Source organism: Ambystoma mexicanum, chromosome 5q, assembly GCF_040938575.1.
Source record: "Ambystoma mexicanum isolate Mex_15411 chromosome 5q, UKY_AmexF1_1, whole genome shotgun sequence".
Taxonomy (NCBI): domain Eukaryota; kingdom Metazoa; phylum Chordata; class Amphibia; order Caudata; family Ambystomatidae; genus Ambystoma; species Ambystoma mexicanum.
The window spans coordinates 616,402,592-616,421,949 of record NC_090933.1 but is presented as its reverse complement, the minus strand read 5'-3'; the positions used below and the strand labels follow the sequence as shown (position 1 = coordinate 616,421,949).

General features: G+C 50.2%; 1 protein-coding gene across 2 annotated transcripts in view; it reads left to right on the top strand.

The window, feature by feature from the left end:
- The window catches only part of NSMAF (neutral sphingomyelinase activation associated factor), a 2,198,666-nt gene extending 2,179,511 nt beyond the window's left edge, over positions 1-19,155 (top strand). The window contains exon 31 of one of the 2 annotated variants that reach the window (XM_069621092.1): positions 17,438-19,155. In XM_069621092.1, the coding sequence (XP_069477193.1) occupies positions 17,438-17,532 (95 nt within the window). In that variant the 3' untranslated portion in view covers positions 17,533-19,155. The remainder of the gene's footprint in view (positions 1-17,437) is intronic. The other variant, XM_069621093.1, reaches the window with a different exon arrangement.
- Positions 19,156-19,358: the final 203 nt, after the last annotated feature.

Here is a 19,358-nt window from a genome sequence, read left to right as displayed (position 1 = left end):
GGAGGAGCTCCCGATGTTCCGATCCTGATCCTGAGAAGAAGTGACGGTTTTTGGCAGACTTTCGAGCCCACGGTGCATCTAAAGGCGTATGAAAGTGGGGGGCACACGGTGCGTGCCCTCCCCAACGGTGAGACTGCATATTCATGGAACTAGACCCCGAAGAAGGTGGCGGTCGCGCAAAGCAAGGGGGAGCACCCAAGATGACCGCCTGAGGACAAAGGGCCATAAAAGGGCCGACGAGTTGAGGAAGACAAGGTTGGTCGGAATGTGGGCGAGCCCAACCAGATAGACGGGCCGTATGCGCCTCGGACTGAAAGCAAGAACATAAGGGCGAGCCCCCACTGCAGAGGCCATGGATCGTGGTGGGCTAGCAGAGTGAACCCAGGTTCAGCGACACCTCAATGCGAAGGGGCCGGCGAGCGGACCGTTGTCCATGCTCAACCAGGACAGCAAAATACTCACGGCGGTGTTGGCTAATAGACTGAAGAGGGTGACTAAGAAATTGATACATCCAGATCAGACGGGATATGTTCCGGGTAGGAACATCACAGATAACCACAGGAGGCTACACCATGTCATAGACCAAACTGAGGAAGACACGGGCGAGCTGGCTATAGTGTCGCTAGACGCGGTCAAGGCCTTCGACTCAGTACGATGGTACAGCTGGGCGCGTGGGCCCAACCGACGCAACAGGATGTCCTCCAAGGTGGTGCGACCCCGGATCAAACAGCCCACGATGGAGACCTATGCTAGGTCGCCCTCGGGCGCGGAAGGGGGCAAGAGCAAAGAAACCCCCGCGGCGGTGACGGACCCACCGGGTACTATCCAGGAGGTGCTGGCAGCAATTGCCGACCTGAAGGTGGCCTGGGAGACGAAGCTGGGCCTGGCCATGAAAGAGTTGCAAGAAGGCCTAAACCTCAAGATAGGAGCAGTCCGAGAAGAAGTGAACCTGTTGCGCCAGGATGTGCGAACGATCGCGGAGCGCACAGGGGAACTGGAGAAGGAGTTGGCCCCGACCGTGGAGGTGTGCTATACACACGCCAAGGAACTTCATGCCCTCGTGCAGCGAGTGGGCAATTTGGAGGACAGAGCAGAGCAGGCGGAGGGGCGCGCCAGGCGCAATAACATTCGCATAGTGGGGGTACCGGAGGGAATGGAAGGATCGAACCCCACGAATTTCGTTGAAACCATGCTTTTGCAGGAGATTACAGGCGGAGAGCTGACCCAGGGGTTCGCGGTCGAAAGGGCGCACAGGGCCCTGACCAGGAGACCGGCCCCAGGAGCCCCCCCTGGGCCGCTGATTGCAAAGATCTTAAACTATCGTGACCGTGAGAAGATTCTCAAATTTTTCCGGAAAGGGGGCACGAGAGAAAGGGGGTCAGCGAATATAACAGCGTATCCGGATTACACGCTGCTCGTACAACGGAGTCGAATGAACTTTGGAACGGTGAAGAGGAGGCTCAGAGAAGCAGGCCACCGCTACATGTTGCTTTACCCCGCCAGGTTAAAGGTGTTTCATAAGAACAGATCCCTCTTCTTTGAGACGCTGGAATGGTTGGATATGCAAGGATGACCTCAGGAATCGGATGCCCAGACAGAAGCGGATGGAGATAAGTAGCACGTTGCGGAGGCACCCGTGAGGCCATAGCTATGACATTGGGACTGGAATATAGTTTGATATTGTGCTTGTGTGGGGGAAGTCACGGCATCTGCCGGCGGGTCCCGTTGAATTCACTTCTCCTAAATAGATGACTGGGAGCTCCTGGGGAGCAACCTCTGCACCCGATAGTAGTATATTTAGTTAGGTCACTGTTAGATTGGTGACACCCCACGGGTTCCTTGTTCTTGGTCACGAGACGGGTCCAGACGTGGGTAGGCCTGAGATCCAGGGATGGAGCTGGGCTATTGTTGGGGGTTGGCGGGGAGGGGGGGGGAGTTGTGTGCAGTGGTGTGAGGTTGGGGAAGGGGAGAGGGGGGCACGGTTCGTCAACAGTAGGGAAAGAGCCAGGAAACGACCCTACACAGGGAACATTATGGGGAGGGAAGGGATGGAGATAGACCGACCAGATGGCATCGGGTAATCTTAGAATTGTGACCTGGAATGTACGGGGCCTCAACAGCTACCTTAAACGTAACAAAGTGATGTTGTATTTAAAGAGGATGCGCGTAGACATAGCCCTGCTGCAAGAGACCCACCTCACTAGGGAAAGGCTGGAGGTGGTCGGGAGGAAATGGAATGGCGCTGTTGTGGGAGCGGTGTACTCGGCGTATGCCAGAGGGGTTGTCACCTGGGTGGCGCCCCATGTGCCGTTCCGAATGCTTAATTCTACGGTGAACCCGGAGGGTAGAATGGTGGTGGTAACGGGTCTCTTGGAAAATAGAGAAGTACACATCATAAATTTGTATGCCCCCAATAACGATACAGCGGCTTACTTTAGGACCCTCTACGGTAAACTTGGCCCCCTGGCGGGGGGCACGGTAGTGTCGGGGGGGGGACTTTAACTGTACCGTAGACCCCAGAATGGATAGGTCCAAGGACAGGGCAGGAAAAACGGCACCGGCGGCTAAAGTGCGGAGTACCTTACTGAAAGACCTAGGCCTAGAGGATGCGTGGAGAAGGCTGCACCCCACGGATAGACAGTACTCACACTACACAGCGCCACATGATTTGTACACAAGGTTAGACTACATGTTTGTAATAGCCGGGATAGTGAGAGAAATAGAAGGAGCGGAATACAAAGCCGGAGTGTTGTCGGACCACTCGCCCTTGGTGGTACACTGCAGACACCAGCCCCCACGACCGCAGATCCCTACATGGAGACTTAGGACCAAGGCACTGCAGGATGCGGGGTTTCGGGAGGGCCTGAGGGATGCCATCGAAGAATATTTTGATACAAATACGGGAAGCGTAAGCTCTGTGGGCACATTGTGGGAGGCGTTTAAGGTGGTGGTGCGGGGGGTAGCTATTTCCCATGGTAAGGGGCTACAGGGGGGGGTCGAAAGGGAGCTTCGGGAGGCGGAAAGGGAGCTAGAGGAGCTCACGCGTTGTGCGAGCAACGCTCATGATAACAGAACCAGAGTAGAGGAGCTACAGTTGTCCTGCAGCGCACTCTGGGACAGACTGTGCAGACTCAGCTACAGGAAATATACGGAGAGGATACATGCAGGGGGCGGCAAGCCGGGCAGATTGCTGGCTTGGCTGTACAAGAGTGAGACCCCCCGCTCAGTGATTAGTGAGATTCAGGGCGAAGGAGGTAGCATATGCAACACCCAGAAAGAGGTAAATGAGGAATTCCTTAAGTTTTACAGACACTTGTATGAGGACGCGGGGGAGGATATGGGTCAAGACATACTGGACACATTGGGGGACATTGAGCTGCCCACCTTAGATGATCTAGAACGTTCTGAGTTGGACGCACCCATCACCTCGGATGAGCTGGAGGTAGTGATTCGGAACTTGCCCACTTGCAAGGCGCCGGGTTCGGATGGGCTGCCGAGCGAGTTCTACAAAACATACCAGCAAGAGTTGCTCCAGCCACTGCTTGCCACTTTCAACGAGGCCTATGAGAAGGGAGAACTCCCTTTGTCCCTCCGTGAGGCTGTAATCATCACACTCCTGAAACCAGGCAAGCCGGCCGTGGAGCGCGGGTCTTACAGACCGTTGTCCATGCTCAACCAGGACAGCAACACAGCGGTGTTGGCTAATAGACTGAAGAGGGTGACTAAGAAATTGATACATCCAGATCAGACGGGATATGTTCCGGGTAGGAACATCACAGATAACCACAGGAGGCTACACCATGTCATAGACCAAACTGAGGAAGACACGGGCGAGCTGGCTATAGTGTCGCTAGACGCGGTCAAGGCCTTCGACTCAGTACGATGGCCCTGGCTGAAAGTGGTCCTGAAGGGGTACGGAGTGGGACCTGGATACCTCAGATGGGTCCAGTTGTTTTACAGCACCCCGATGGCGAGGTTCAAGACAGGGTCCACGGTCTCAGATTCTTGGCAACTGGGCAGGGGGACCAGACAGGGATGTCCCTGGTCACCTATGCTATATATACTGGCATTGGAGCCGCTGGCAATATGCCTGCGACAACAATATGGGGAGGTGGGCATAAACACGGCCAGTGGAGAGCATCTGATATCATTATATGTGGACGATATGCTCCTTTATTTGCGCTACCCAGAAGAAAACCTACAGTACATCCTAGAGGTGATAGAACGGTACGCCATTCTCTCGGGGATATCGGTGAACCCTGGAAAGTCCAGCCTGTTCCCTTTGGGCAGATATAGGAATGTCCCGGTGCAGAGGCTGCCTGTTCTGCCAATACCATGGCAGCCCGTAACATTTAGGTATTTGGGAATAAACATTTACCACAAGATCGAGACAGAACACAAGCACAACACGGAAAAGGCGATAGAGGGGATTAAGAACAGTATGGTATTTTGGTCCAGATTACCCCTGACCATGATGGGGAGGGCGGCCTTGCTCAAGATGGTGGTCCTGCCTAAACTCTTGCACTTCTTTATAAACATCCCGTTTCTGATACCCAGGAGCCTGTTCGCGAAACTTCACAGTGTGTGTAGGGGTTTTGTGTGGGGCAGCTCTAGGAATAGGGGGCTCTGTGGAAGCTCCAGAACCCGTGTGACAGGGGGGTGGATAGGCCTGCCTAACTTTGAACTCTATTATCTGGCGGGGCAGCTGCAGTACGTGGCCAGGTGGCTCTCGACTGAAGACTCGGCGGAAGTTAGGCTCCTGCGCGAAGATACAGCCCCATACTTTCTGATGGAAGTGGTGTGGTTGGGCAAAGATAAACTGGTGGGTAAGGGGCGGCTACTGAGGTTGGGCTGGGAGATCTGACACAGGACATGGAAGATTGGGGGGGACTCTGAACCATACTCCCAGCAGGCCCCTTTGGCGGCGCTGTGCGGGAGCGACTCTCAACTACTTAAATCGGTCCGCAGATACTGGGAACAGGTAGGACTGGCCACCCTCGGGGACATATGGCAGGAAGGGGAGGCGGTGGACTTTCAGCGGCTGCAGGAAGAGACGGGAGTACATGGTGGCCAATATATAACTTACACTAGGCTGGTGAAAATGACTAGAGAAAGATGGCCTGAGACAGTGCTCGCGGAGGATCCAGATGCCTCCCTGGAAACCATGTATGATGTATCAGAGGGCGGGCAGGAAATATCGAGGATATATGAGCTCCTGCGAGTAAGGGCAGGGAAGGAGTTGGTCCAATTGAGACAAGATTGGGAGGAGGAGGTGGGAGGACCCATGACGGATGGGCAGTGGGAACGGGCCCAGAGGTACCATAAAAAGGTGTCCCGTAACGCGAGATTCCAACAGCTTCAATTGAATGTTACCCATAGGGCTTATTTAACCCCCGGGAAGATTGCAAAGTTCGGGGGATCAGCTATGCAGCAATGCCCCAGGTGTGGGGAGGTGAACGCGGGACTGCTACACATGTTTTGGGCTTGCCCGGAGGTGCATAGATTTTGGGATGAGGTCAAGATGAGGCTGGCTGGCGGGGGGGTGGTGCTGGATGTGGAATCGGCGTGGTCATGCATGTTTGGACTGTTCCCTAGACCCCGGCATTTGAAACACATAAGCAAAATGAAGGACCTGGCCTGTGTCTTGGCCAAACGTAGGATTGCCATGGGCTGGAAGGCGGCCCACAGACCTAGGGTGGAGTTATGGTGGACAGACCTCTTGAGGTGGGCGGAAGCTGAATCCGTAGTTTGGTTCTAGGCGGTCACCAGGGGGGGGCGAAGAAGAAGTAGGGCCCTTGCTGGCCTGGCGGCAATTGGTGGCCTCGTTGACAAACCCTCACCAGGGTGACAACGAAACGGAGGACCTGGTTGATGGCTGTCTGGGTAGCGTGCCACCCAATGATGTTCCCGTAAACAACATGTGAGAACTGGCTCTAGTTTAAAGGGGGAGGGGGGAGTTGGGGAGTTTGAAAATGTGTTGGAATATGATGCTTTCCATGTTTTGAAACAGTTGTAATGTGTTTGTTTGACCTTAAAAAATAAAATAAAAATATTTAAAAAAAAAAAAAAGCACATGACTAGCGAAGGACTACGAAGGAAACCATGGGAATGGAAGACTATTAACCAAAAGAGGAAACATAATGGATACCGGAAATGAGGCGGGCGAGATGGCCGGCAGCTCCCCAGTGGGCAAGGGACACAAGATATTCTGCAGGGGAAAAGAAGAAGCAGCCTGAAGGGATAGAAGGGAGAGCATATCCAACAGGCAGTAAGCAGACCCAACCCGGCCCGGCCCGGGATCATTGCCGGAATCCGGGTGGGACTTCAGGGTTGGATGCAGGGTTTAGGATTCCCCGCGCAAGTTAAACCTGAGTATGCAGAGGGTCAGGAGCGATGGCACTTCACTCAAGCAACCTTATGTTCCTGGGCCCTCCTCGGGACAGTTTTAGGGGTGTTGAGGGGTTCACAAGTTGAGGGCCTGTTGGGGGGGGGAGGATGGGCAAGGGGGGAAGCCAGGAGGGAGGAAGGGGAGTGGAGACAGGATGACAAGGATGGAACACCAGTAGGACAAAACAGAGATGGGGGGGCTGAAAATCTTTTACCGTCCAGGGCCTAATTACCCCAGTTAAAAGGAAAAAGGTGGATGTCTCCTCTGTAGGGAAGGGTACGATATCCTAATGATGCAAGAAATGCATATCAGGGCGAAATATAAAGCGAAACTTCACCTGAGGGGATACAGACACCTTATACAATCTAACGCAATAGAAAAAAAAGTGGGTGTACTCATGGCGTTCCACAATAACCTGAAGACACAGATATATGACACTGCACCAGACAAAATGGGGAGATATATATTCACAAACGTAACTCTGGAAGGGCAACCACTCACACTAGCCTCAACATATGCACCAAACACGAGCCAGGATGGATTTATGAGGGGGAGACTGGGAAAACTGGAGGTTTTCGCAAAAGGAGAGTTAATATTGGGAGGGGATCTGAATCTAGCTTGGCAACCCAACATTGATAGGAGCGGCAAGGGACACCAGGGTCAGGGGGCACCTACGAAAAATCTCAGTCAAAAGATGGAACTATGTGATGTATGGAGGGAGCGAAGGGGCCAACTAAAGGGGGTTCACCCACTTCTCACATGTTTACAATACGATGTCCAGGATAGACTACTTTTGGGTGTCTGTGGGCCTGACAGGGAGAATCCAAGGGCTAGACCTAGGGCCCATTTTGATTTCAGAATTTCAGACCACCCTCCTACCCCCTTTGGATGGAGATTACACTTCCAGGCAGAAACAAGGGGCTCTGGAGGTGGAGACTTCTGCAAGAGCTGCTCCAAGATCCTGTAATGGAGAACAGTGTAAGGGACAAGATTGCAGAGTATTTCATCCACAACGACACAGAAGAAGTGTCTCTGGGAACAATATGGGAAGCCTTCAAGGCAGTAATGAGGGGTCATATGATAGCCCTGAAGGCAACCAGGGATAAGCAGAGGTTCCAATCGGAAAGGGAACTGGAGGGGGAACTATACGACATTCAAAGGGAAATAACCCAAAATCCCAGTAATAAGTTGAAGAATGCCCTGAGACATGTGCAGGGCCAACTACAAGCACTCTGTATGAAAAGAGCAGAGATGAGCCTACTATATCTCAAACATTTGTACTACACTAAGGCCAACAAGGCTGACAAATACCTGGCCAGGCAATTGAGAGCCAAGCAAAACAGTATAACGATCAAAAATATCCAAGATGAGCCACCAGGGGGCGTCGAGATGTTCTGAAGCATCTCCGTCTACTTCTCCCCTTGGGTTCGTCAAAAGGGACTTGAGCCCCCAACTTACACCTCCAGGAGAGAAGCCTTGAACCCCCCTTCCCCCTTGGGGACTGTGGGACCCCCTGGTGCACCGAAGGAGAAAAATCCCAATCTCTGATGGTGGCGTTTGGCCGGTGTTTCAGGCCAGTTCTTTTCTGCAGAGGTGTCTGTGCTCCGGCTCCTGCCTAAAGCTCCACGTATGCTGCACTGTCCCTGAGGTGTCGGAGGGGACTGAGGCCTGCGCTTGGGGATCGTTGTTGGACCCTCCCCTCCTCCAGCGCTATCCTGTGGGGGACTTCGATTGTGGCCTTCCCCCACCCTGTCTGGGTTGCTGCCTAGCTTTCTCCCGTCCTCCGGACCGAGGGAGGTGGGGTTGGTGTGGAACGGAGCTACGTGTAGCGGGGGCGCTGCAGGAGTCGGACTGCAGTTGAGGCCACCCCATCTCTGCACCTGTATGGAGAGGGCCCGTTTCCTGCCTGCCTGTAGGGCCCTCTCCTCCATCCTGGAGCCCTGACTTCTGTGTGCCGGGGGGAGCGTTGCTGCAAGCAGTGCCCCATGGGCTTTGTGGATCAGGGGGCCGTTACCTGGGCCCCTCCCGACGTCGCGGGCGGTTGTGAGGTCCGCTGTTGCTCTGTGGGGGGTCCCGCCAGCTGGCACCCGTGCAGTCTATCTGCTCCTGCTGTGTCCTACTGGATGGGGGCCTTATGCTTCCCCTGCCCGCCTGAAGAGCTTCACTTGTGGGAGAATAGCGACGTCGGATTGAGGAGCTGCTGACCCACAACCCGACCTAAGCTGCCATCAGGGGGGGATGAGGAACCCGGGGGCCAGGCGGCTGCCCATTGCCAGTATTGGTGAATCTGGACTCCTACCTCCGAGTCCGGATTATTGAAAGGTGGAGAAGCCCACACTGGGGACAATACTTGTGGGTCCTACCCACTCATCAAAGCGGGTGCGTTCACAACTCGCCTCCGGAACCATCCAGCGCCCAGGGCAATTCAGAGCTGTGGCCCCTTGATTCTTTGGTGCCCAATTCTCTTTCCACGTGGTTTGCCCGAGCAGCGCTGCCTCCTGCTCTTTTGCTCACAGGATCCGACCTAGGGGTCCTCTGCCTTCGTGCTTGCCCTCACTTTATTTGGCAAGCCCCTGGTAGTCAGTTTCGCCCGCACGGGGATCCTTAAGGCTGGAGGAGCAGTGCTCTGCGTCCCATCTCGGCCTGCAGATCCTGATTCTTTGCTATTCCTTGATGCATGCTACGCCTACGTGGGGTCCCCCCTTGGGTACGGCCGTCCTCCTGACCTACAGCCCGGCTTGCAGCACCGGTGGGGTTCCCTCTGTGGCCCCCTAACCACCTTTGCATTGTCTTGTTCAGGTATTCCACATTGCCCTCTCCTGCCGACACCTAACAAGAGGCCTGGCCCGTGTCTTTGTTCAGCTGGTGCTTTCATGAGTTGGTCTGAATCTCTCCAAAGATTCCGCCGTATTCCAACATGCTCGCCTCATCTCCCCAACATGGCGGACCCCGCGCAATCAGGGACAGTCGACGCCAACTCCGTCACCAAAGGCATGGCTGCTCTTCTGGAAGAAATACAGGGTTTTAGAGCAGACATTGCTGTGAGACTGGATACCCTAGACATGAAGGTCGATGCCATTGACGACCGGGTCCAGGCCCTGGAAGCAAACAGGTCATCCACTGATATACTGGAACCCCAGTTTGACATGCGCCTGGCAGAGTTGGAGTAAGGGAAGAGAAGTGCTTCTTGAAGCTGGACGACTTAGAATATAGGGAGCGCCGCTGTAACCTACGGTTTCTGGGCTTTCCGGAGCGAGAAGGTGAAACACAGTCAGACATTCTCAAAGCAGTCGGTGCATTTGTCAGGTCACATTTTCCGACGATGCCAACACTAATGAGCCAACTATTGACAGAGCGCACAGAGCTGGCGCTCCCAACAGAGGCCCCGGATCTGTCCTTGTGAGGTCTCACTACTTCTCGGAGAAGAGCAAAATCTTGGAACTGGCACGGGAGAAAGGTCTGGTTAATTGGGAAAATGTGCAATTCTCGATCTACCAAGACCTGTCAGCCTTTACCTTAGCGAGGCACCGGCTCTGCTCCCCCCTGACAAAAATGCTTCTATCTAAGGGAGTGTGATACAGGTGGGGATACCCCTTCCCGCTTTCCTTTGAACTGGAGGGCTATGAATATGCCTTGGTCACGGAGGACGATATCCACAGAGTGTCCCAGGAACTCATGGGTGAACCGGGCGTGGAGCCTACCTAAACTAGACGGGAGAGAGATCCGACCAGGCCTCTTGAATCCAATACTTCCACGGAGAGGTACAAAGTTCGAGGGCACAGAGTTCAGAAGGGGCGACCCAGCTTCACCAAGCTCATCTAATGTCTGAAGATCCTCTGGCTGCAGCCGGAGCTAACTTGCATAATTGCTCCAGTCCGACACTGCTTAGGTTGTTGACTCTTGTGAGGTCCTCACAATGGGCCTCATTCAAGCCTTTGTTGGTAGCAAAATGGATAAGTTTGCTCTCTGTTTTGGTTATGTTCCGAGGGGGGGTGTCTTGCTGATGTTGTGGTTGAGTTTGGGAACCCGGAGGGGGGAGACACTGATGGCCTGGCCTGGCAACAATGCTAGCCTTCGCTCGGAGCTCAGGCGCTCAGGGTTGGGGAGGGTCGGGGGTGGGGAGTCCTGCTTGGGACAGTTTCCTCGATTTCTGTTTCACGATTACCAAGCCTTAGAAGTTGTATCAGATTTACAGGTATTCACATGGGTAACCAATGTGCACAGAAGCAAAATGGGGTGAGGAATTCAAAGCGCTCCCTAAGGGGAGCCATGGGAGATCTCCCTCTCTTTGATGGATGACTCAATTCACTCACTGACTGTGGGGTCTTTAAATGTGCGTGGATTAAACTCACCTACCAAAAGGTTGATGGTGGTGAGAGAATTCAACAGGCTCCAGCTGCATTTTCTATTTTTACAGGAGACTCACTGGGTTAGGGGGAAGGAGCCGAAGCTCAGAGACCAGGCCATACAGTACATGTTTTGCTCACCTTATTTAACAAAGAAACGCGGGGTGGCACTTTTGGTTTCTCCCAAAGCTAATTTTTCCCCCAAAGCCAAAAGCTTCAACCCTGAGGGATGCTTTATCATGGTCAAGGGGGAAGTGAGAGGCACAGGATCTTTTCTGGGAGAGAATGAAAGAGAAAATTATGGCTTTCACAGAGGGTATCCTATTGGTGGGAGGGGATTTCAATATGGTTCTCTGCCCGGAGAGAGATAGGAAGTCAGCCAACCCATACACTGATACACGTTTTCAGAGGAAGCTGGTGGCTACATTCCATATGGTTAATGGGGAATTGGGTGTATTGGACTCGCACACTCCAAAACAGGGACATGACCCATATTTCACATTTGTCTCCAAGCCCCATGCAACGTTCTCCAGGATAGATTATATCTTGATTGACTCCTCGCTCCAAGAGCACGTTTCTGACTCTAGTGTTAAATCTATCCCGTGGTCTGACCACGATTTGGTCAGGATCCGCATAGGTGTGCCTCCCCTAAAGAGTTGGGTCAGACCCTCTTAGCCGCCATAAAGGAATTTTTTCCCATTAATGATAATGGGGAAGTGGGCATCATGGGGGTCTGGAACGCGTTTAAGGCTACCATCAGGGGCACCCTCGTGGAGATGGGCTCGAGGAAGAAGAGGGAAAGGCACAGTGAAGGGAAAAAGTTGAGAGAGAAGATATCTGCTATTCAGCCAGGGGGGAAATTAAAGACGCAAATGTTCCCAGGCAAGTGGGCGGAGCTTCAACAGCTTAGGGCGAAGCTTGCAGCTCTCCTTGTGGGCCGGACGGAAAGGAAGCTAGCCTTCCTAAAACAGAAGTATATGGAGAAAGGGGAAAAGGCGGATCGGATATTAGCATGGAGGTTGAGGGAATTTAGAAACAACAGGAGAGTAGATTCTATCCGTTCTCCCGAGGGGGAAAAGGTTATAAGTGATGTCTCGATAACGAAACAATTTCGCCAGTATTATGAGGACCTGTATACTTCGGGATATATGGGGGACGGTGCCGATATTGACCGATTCTTGGAATCCTTGCCCATTCCCCTTCTCCCTCCCGAAATTGCTGACCCACTAGAATGCCCCATTACGTCTCAGGAGATAATAGATACCATTACCTCTCTGAAAGGCAGCACCACGCCGGGAGATGATGGCTTCATGGTTTGCTTTTATAAATCATTGCGCTCTGCCTTGGCCCCGTTCATGTCCAAATTGTTTAACACAGCCCTTGAAATAGGAGCCCTCCCTCACTCAAGGATGTCTGGCCTTATCGTGGTTCTCCCTAAGGACGGAAAAGACCCCACCCAGTGTCAGTTCTATCGCCCCATTTCGCTTCTGAACACAGACGTTAAAATCCTGACCAAGCTCCTTACCAGTAGGCTAGCTAAACGTCTTCCGTCCTCGGTGCACAGGGAGCAGGTCGGCTTTATTCCCAGAAGGCAGGGGGCAGACAACGTAAGAAAGACTTTGGAACTCATGCATGAAGTTTAGAGTCGAGACCTAGAGGCCTATCTTCTTTCGTTGGACTCAGAAAAGGCCTTTGAACGGGTCGAATGGCCTTAAATGGGTAAAGTCCGCCAAAAAGTGGGCCTGGGAGATAGGTTTTGTGGGTGGATCTCTGCAGTGTACAACGGTCCCTTAGCAAGGGTTTTGGTTAATGGTACCACCTCAGCATCCCTTCACCTCTATAGAGGCACCCTCCAGGGGTGCCCCCTTTCTCCCTTTTATATGCCTTGGCAATGGAGCCTTTGGCCATTGGGATCAGGGCAGACTATAGGATCTCCGGGGTTCAGTGTGGTGATTGCGAATTCAAACTGTCGTCGTTCGCTGACGACATATTGGCCTACTTGATTAATCTCCACGATTCCCTCCCTCACCTGCTCAACCTTATTCGTATGTTCGGGTCCCTTTCGGGGCTCAAGATCAACCTATCCAAGTCGTGCATAATGCCCATGGGCGATAGGGACCTCGAAACAAGAGGGAAATCTGAATTGTAGGGAATGAGAATAGAATGCGGGGCCACCCCATACTTGGGTATATCCATCCCCAGAGACCTAGGAAAGCTATCTGAATCCCACTTTCCCCCGATTATGGTGAAGATTAGTAATGACCTTGTACGTTCGGCACCTCTGACCCTCTCATGGTTCGGTTAAAATGAACATTTTGCTCCGCTTTCGCTATCTTTTTTCGACCCTTCCCACTGTCATCCTGGAAGCTTTCTTCAAGGAGTTATATGCCCGGGTTCAGCGCTTTATTTGGGGTGGCAAAAGGGCAAGAGTCAAACACTCAACCTTAACCTTACCGAAAACATGTGGAGGTTTTGGACTTCCCGACTTCAGGTTGTATCACAAGGCAGCTCAGCTGTGAGCGATGTTAGAACATGTGAGGGACGCCATGGGCAATTATTGGACCTATATCGAGGACATTCATTCCCATCCATCAACCGACGTGGGTCTGGAGAGGGCAGCCCAGCTCTTCCGTCAGGGTGCCTTCATTGAATATAACCAACTGTCCGATGCAGTGGGAGACAACCCGCTCTCTGTGTTTGAATACCTGCGCCTAAAGGGGATCCTCACTCACCCCAGATGGTTGGCCGCCTTTACCCGTCCCCTTACTCCCTTCGAGAGAATTATGGTGTAATCCATGACTAGGAAGGGCTCCCTCTCTAGGATTTATAAAACTCTAATCACGGCTAACCAAGAGGGTAGACAGCCATTTAAGCGGATTTGGGAGGAGAGATTGGAGATGACCCTTGAGGAGCCAACGTGGAGGGCGATCTTCAGGTCTATTTTTTCGGGGTCTCTGTACACCTTGGCAATGGAGCACGCTTTCAAGATGTTACACTCTTGGCACCGCCCCCCAGTTACCCTGTCCAAAATGTTTGAGGGAGCATCCATGCTCTGCCCTAGGAAGTGCTCACATCATGGAACCTGGTCCCACATGTGGGTGTGCCCGGTGACCCAGGTTTATTGCACTAAGGTACTTGGCTGGATCAAATATATTGTGGGCATGGGCCCTTCCCTACTCCCCTTGGAGGTCCTCCTGGGTACGCCAGCACCCGACTCTGATGAGTATGCCTTTCCAAAGGTGGTCGAGGCGATGCTGAGGGCGGGGAGATTGGCCCTCGCTCAAAAGTGGAAGCACTCCGCCACCCCCTCCAAGGCTGAGTGGCTCACTAAACTATGGGCCATTTTTACGTATGACAAACGGTCAGCTATAACCAACAATGAAATGGCCTCCATTGTGCAGAACTGGTCCGCTGTTCTCCTGAGTGATGAATGTGATGCTTTGAGACTGTAACTCTCTTGTGCTGCCGGAGCCATGGCATCTTTGTTTGACCTGTCTACCAGCTGTAACTTGTCCTGTGTTTTTCTTGTAATTTTTGACCTCACTATGTCAGTTGTCCTAGACTGTCTTACCCCGTGCCTTGTTTCTCCCTAATGATTTCTGTACCCAACACCTAATTGGGCTTGGTATGGTTATGTGCTGAGGGTGGGGAGGGAGGGGGGGATGGATTAATGTTTAGCATTATTCTACGGGTGTTTCATATTGTGGTCGCCATGTGTTTTCTGGCTCTCCTTGTGATGTTGAAATGCTTAATAAAAACAAGTTTTAAAAAAAACGAATATCCAAGATAAAGTGGGGCAGATACAGACTCGCACCAGAGATATAGGACAGGTCTTCAAGGACTTCTATCAGACTCTCTATAAATCGGACAATCCTGATAGTGAAGAGCAAGAAACATATTTAAACTAGACGACCAAACCGCAAGTAAAGGAAGAAGATCCTCAGACAGGGAAAGCAGCGAAAAAGAGGTAAAGAATGCCATTGCAGGACTTACGTTAAACAAAGCCTCGGGTCCCGATGATTTCATTACCACGTTCTATGAGAAATATGCAGATGTGCTGACCCCATTCTTGACAAGGCTCTTCAATTTGTTCAGGGAAGGGGGAACATCACGGCATCCATGAACAAAGCCAAGATGCTGGTATTCCACAAACTGGGGAAAGATCCATCGCAACCGGGATCATAACGGCCGATCGCCCTAATCAACCTCGACTCAAAACTGTTCACAAAAATCTTGGCAGGCAGATTGTCACCTATACTCTCAGACCTGATAGGTCAAAATCAATTAGGATTTATTCCGGGAAGGCAAACCCAAGATAATACCAGACAAATTATTCACCTGGTGGAGAAGATAGGCATACCCAGACCTCAGCAATATTCTGTGGTTAGATGCCGAAAAGGCATTCGACAGAGTAAAATGGTCACTCCTCTTCCGGATACTAAAACATATGGGGATGGGGGAACAGTTTATAAAAATGGTGCAAGCAAACTATAACACACCCTCTGTCAAGAATATCCATAAAAGGAAAAATCACAGGTAGAGTGCAGGTCACCAGGGGCACAACGCAGATGTGCCCACTATCCACGCTCCTATATGCCATCTATCTGGAGCCACTCCTATCATATTCTGAGAATCAACCACTCTGAAAGGGATAGAAATGGCAGGGAAGTCCCATAAAGTAGTTGCGTATGCACATGATACGCTAGTAGCTCTTACGGACCTGGTACGCTCGCTCCCAGAAGCGATGCAGGAACTAGAAAGATTCGGAGCAATATCGGGGTTAAAAATCAATAGACCGAAATCGGAACTACTAATACTAGCAGGGGACATGGATGAGATAAGGAGACGGGCGATGTCCCTACATTTAAGAATAGCAGAAAAAGGGATTACATACCTGGGCATAACACTAACAGCACGGGTGGAGCACATATATGGGGAAAACTATCCACAGTTACTGGAGAGAATCAAACGAGATCTAGAAAGATGGAACCCCTTGATGATATTGTGGTGGGGTAGAATGACTTCAATAAAAAGGAACACTTTACCCAAGCTGCTATACTACTTTCAGGCCATCCCGATTAAGATCCCCAAATCCTTCTTTAGAGTGTTGACTAAGACTATGATGTCATATATTTGGAAAAGGAAGCCCCCACGAGTAGCAAGAACGGTACTGACCGCTCCAATGCATGAGGGGGGACTTGCCCTTCTGCACTTCCATAAATATTATCAAGCAGCGCAACTGTGGGTACTAAAGGAATGGGTTTCGGGAGTCCCGCTAAAAATGTAGGCAGTACAGGATAGGGCGGTGACAGGGGCACCACTGGCAGAGACCTTATGGAAAGGGAAACAATATAGACACCTGAACGTGCATATAAGCGAAGTGATGAAAGCAACATTAGACACCTGGGACGAGCTGACTAGCAGGGGCATCCTAATGGAAGACCAAGCCCTGATTAAACCCATGTTTGGGAACCCAGAGTTTCCTCCGGGAATAGCGAAAGGGTTCTACAGAAAGCAGGAATCCACTGGTTGCACGAATATATAGGGGACATGTCCCACAAACGGAGCATCAGAACATTTGAGAAGTGTAAAGCACTACTAGGCCTGATAGGTACAGACATATATAAATATGGGCATCTCAGACACTGGCTAACATCTCCGACCATCACGAAAGCCGTGACGAAAGACCTCACCCCCTTCGAAACGAAACATATACAGTGACCAACTCAGGATTGGAGAAACTAGTCTCAACACTATATATATTTATAAACATACAGAAAGAAGAGCTTCAAAGGAGCTACATGAAGAAGTGGGAAAAGACTCTAGGGGAAACAATCCCTAGGGCTCAGTGGGAATGGCTTTGGACCTAAGCTGACACGGGCCATACAGATGAGAGAAATGTGGGTAAATATGGTGGTCCAATGGCACTATACACCTGAGAGACTGAATGCAATGTACCCGCAGATGTCAAAAATGTGCTGGAGAGGCTGCCCAAAGGTGGAAAACTGGAGGCATATCTGGTGAGACTGTGAAGCAATACAGGGCTTCTGAGCTGGGGTAAAAAGCCAGTTGAAGGGGATCTTCTCAGACCTGGGCCTAATAGGGGAAAAGGTTTGGCGATGTGGGACCCAAAGTCAAAGACTTTTACGAAACACCAGGAGAACTGCATCATGGGCCTGTTGATAGCAACATGGCTAGTGATAGCCCAGAAGTGGAAACAACGAGCCTCTCCCCTGATATATGATTGGCACAGAAAGTGTGGGCACTGGTAACAATGGAATGGAGGACACATGAACTCCAGTGTACACAACAGTCTTTCCAGAAGGTATGGTGCTCAGCCCTTGCATATCTACAATCAGACTATATGGCCCTATGGTGCCCACACGAAATAAGAATCTTGGACCTATTCACATCATGAATCACAATCCAGGGATGAAAAGGGGAATGCGGCTTCCGAAGGAGGGGGTGGGAGGAGTGGTGGGCTTGGGGGAGTGAGGGAGACGGGGGTGTTGGGGAAGTAATTGTTGTTATTATCTTGTAAATATAACAAAAAAGATGTTTTAAAAAAATAGTTAAATACCCCATGTTAAGCCCTCTATGTATAACTGAATATTTACATTTGGATAATTGCTTATCAGACGTGCATTAGTGTTCACAGTGGATTTGTACAAACGGTCAACACTTGTCATTGATTTTTCTATAGGTGCTGTGACTTGCCTATGGATGAATGAGCAGTGCAACAGCATAATCACTGGAGGCGAAGACAAACGAGTCATTTTCTGGAGACTGTTGTTCTAAGTGCCTTTATTGCATCCCTTATCCTGTCCGAATATTTAAACTAAAGGAGCTTTCCGAAGTTATTGTATTTTAAACTCCACTTTTTAAAATGAGTTTTCATATTTTGAATTATGACTGTTAGCCAAATGGCCAGTTTTTCTTTAGGCTTTTTAAGCTATTGCACTGAGAATGGCGATTTGCGTACACTGTTTGAATGTACTTTATATGTATGTATTTGTAGTTCATTATGGACAGTCATACATTGTACCTGCTTGGAATGTGTACACCTTAATGCTGCAAGAGAATTGCAATATTCTGTCATCAACACATGAAATGAAATTGTTTGCATAGACATGCACTTTACCCACTAGCTATCTGCCTACATATAGCATACAGATTGTATGGCAACACCGCCAAATGTCCTGGAAGTATATTGACATCTTCTAGCAATGACCAGTAATTGTGTGTTTCGGCTGCAATATCAGTATAATGTAACTGATACAGTATTAAATGAACGTGAGTCATTATAGTTTGGGTTGCGTCTGTTAGAATCGACATAGGAAAAAAGATATCGTCCGAGTTTAGAGAACCACTTTCAAATTCTTAATTTGATGTGGCAGACATTATATCGCTTCTGGAGGGTGTCCTATGAGGCAAAGTGTCACCAACTTTATTCAGAAAGCCTCTCCAAACCAATTGCTATTAATCCCAAGTGTCTAAGTGGAACAGTGTATTCCAGTCAAGCTTTACATAGTGAAACAGTCACTAGATATGCATGAGGGGTAAAACATTTACACTGTACTTACTACACACGTGACAAAAATACTAGCAAAATATGCCTGTTACTGAGATATTTATTAGTTGCTGGTTTTGAAATCGCAACAGTCTTAATATAACCTACAACAATATAGTTCAGAGGGAACATATTGGCATGTCAAAGGATGCTCAGGCATCTGCTTCCGAACTGCAGATGCTCTTACCTGGACCTGCAAGGAAATACGTCACAACTAAGCAAAACTGCCTATAGAAACTGGTCCAAATTTGAACCCCACTCTAAACGTGTAGAAAGAACCAATTGTGTGAAGTCCCAGAGGGAGCTCCTCATAGAAAACCTGAGATCAACAAATCCATCTGCTTGCAGAAATATGCCCAAACCAAGGCCAATCAATACCACTCATTTGGAGGTCCTTCAGTGTGACGTGGCAGCCTAAAACATTATTAAACAAACCCTCCAGGAATACACAGCACTAGACTATACAGTGTATGGATGGCTTACGGCCAATAATAAGATGGTCTACATGCCACTTTTGAAGTATGTGACCTTATATAAGTCCTCTGCCTGTGAACTTGTGACTTTTATATGGTCACTCAACTTCTGCGTGCCTTGCAGTATGCTTTTTTGGTCCAGTTGGATGCTGTTATTGTGTATAGAAAGCCCAAATTGAATGAGCAATCCCGTATAATCAAGATCATTTACGTATCAGATGGGCTTAATTTTGCAAATATTGCACAAACACAAACCAGATGCGATTTTGTTTTATGTTTTGAAAACTGTTTTACCATGGCCGAAATTACTGAAGTCGGGTCAGAGTTTTGTGGAAATTGTCTTTTTCACTGAAATAAACACTTTATTTAAGAGTAAAACGTTGATTTGTGTCAACCATATTAAGTCTCAATTCAGCATCTGGGACTGATTGGAGCCGCAAACGAAGGGTAATAAAAAAGAAAAGAAAACAGGAATGCTTTTAAAATATACAATGAGGCCAGTCCCAGTGTTTAACAAATGTTAAAGAAGTGCATGGTTTGGAAGTTGATGAATGAGACAGTGCTTCACATTCATGATTTGG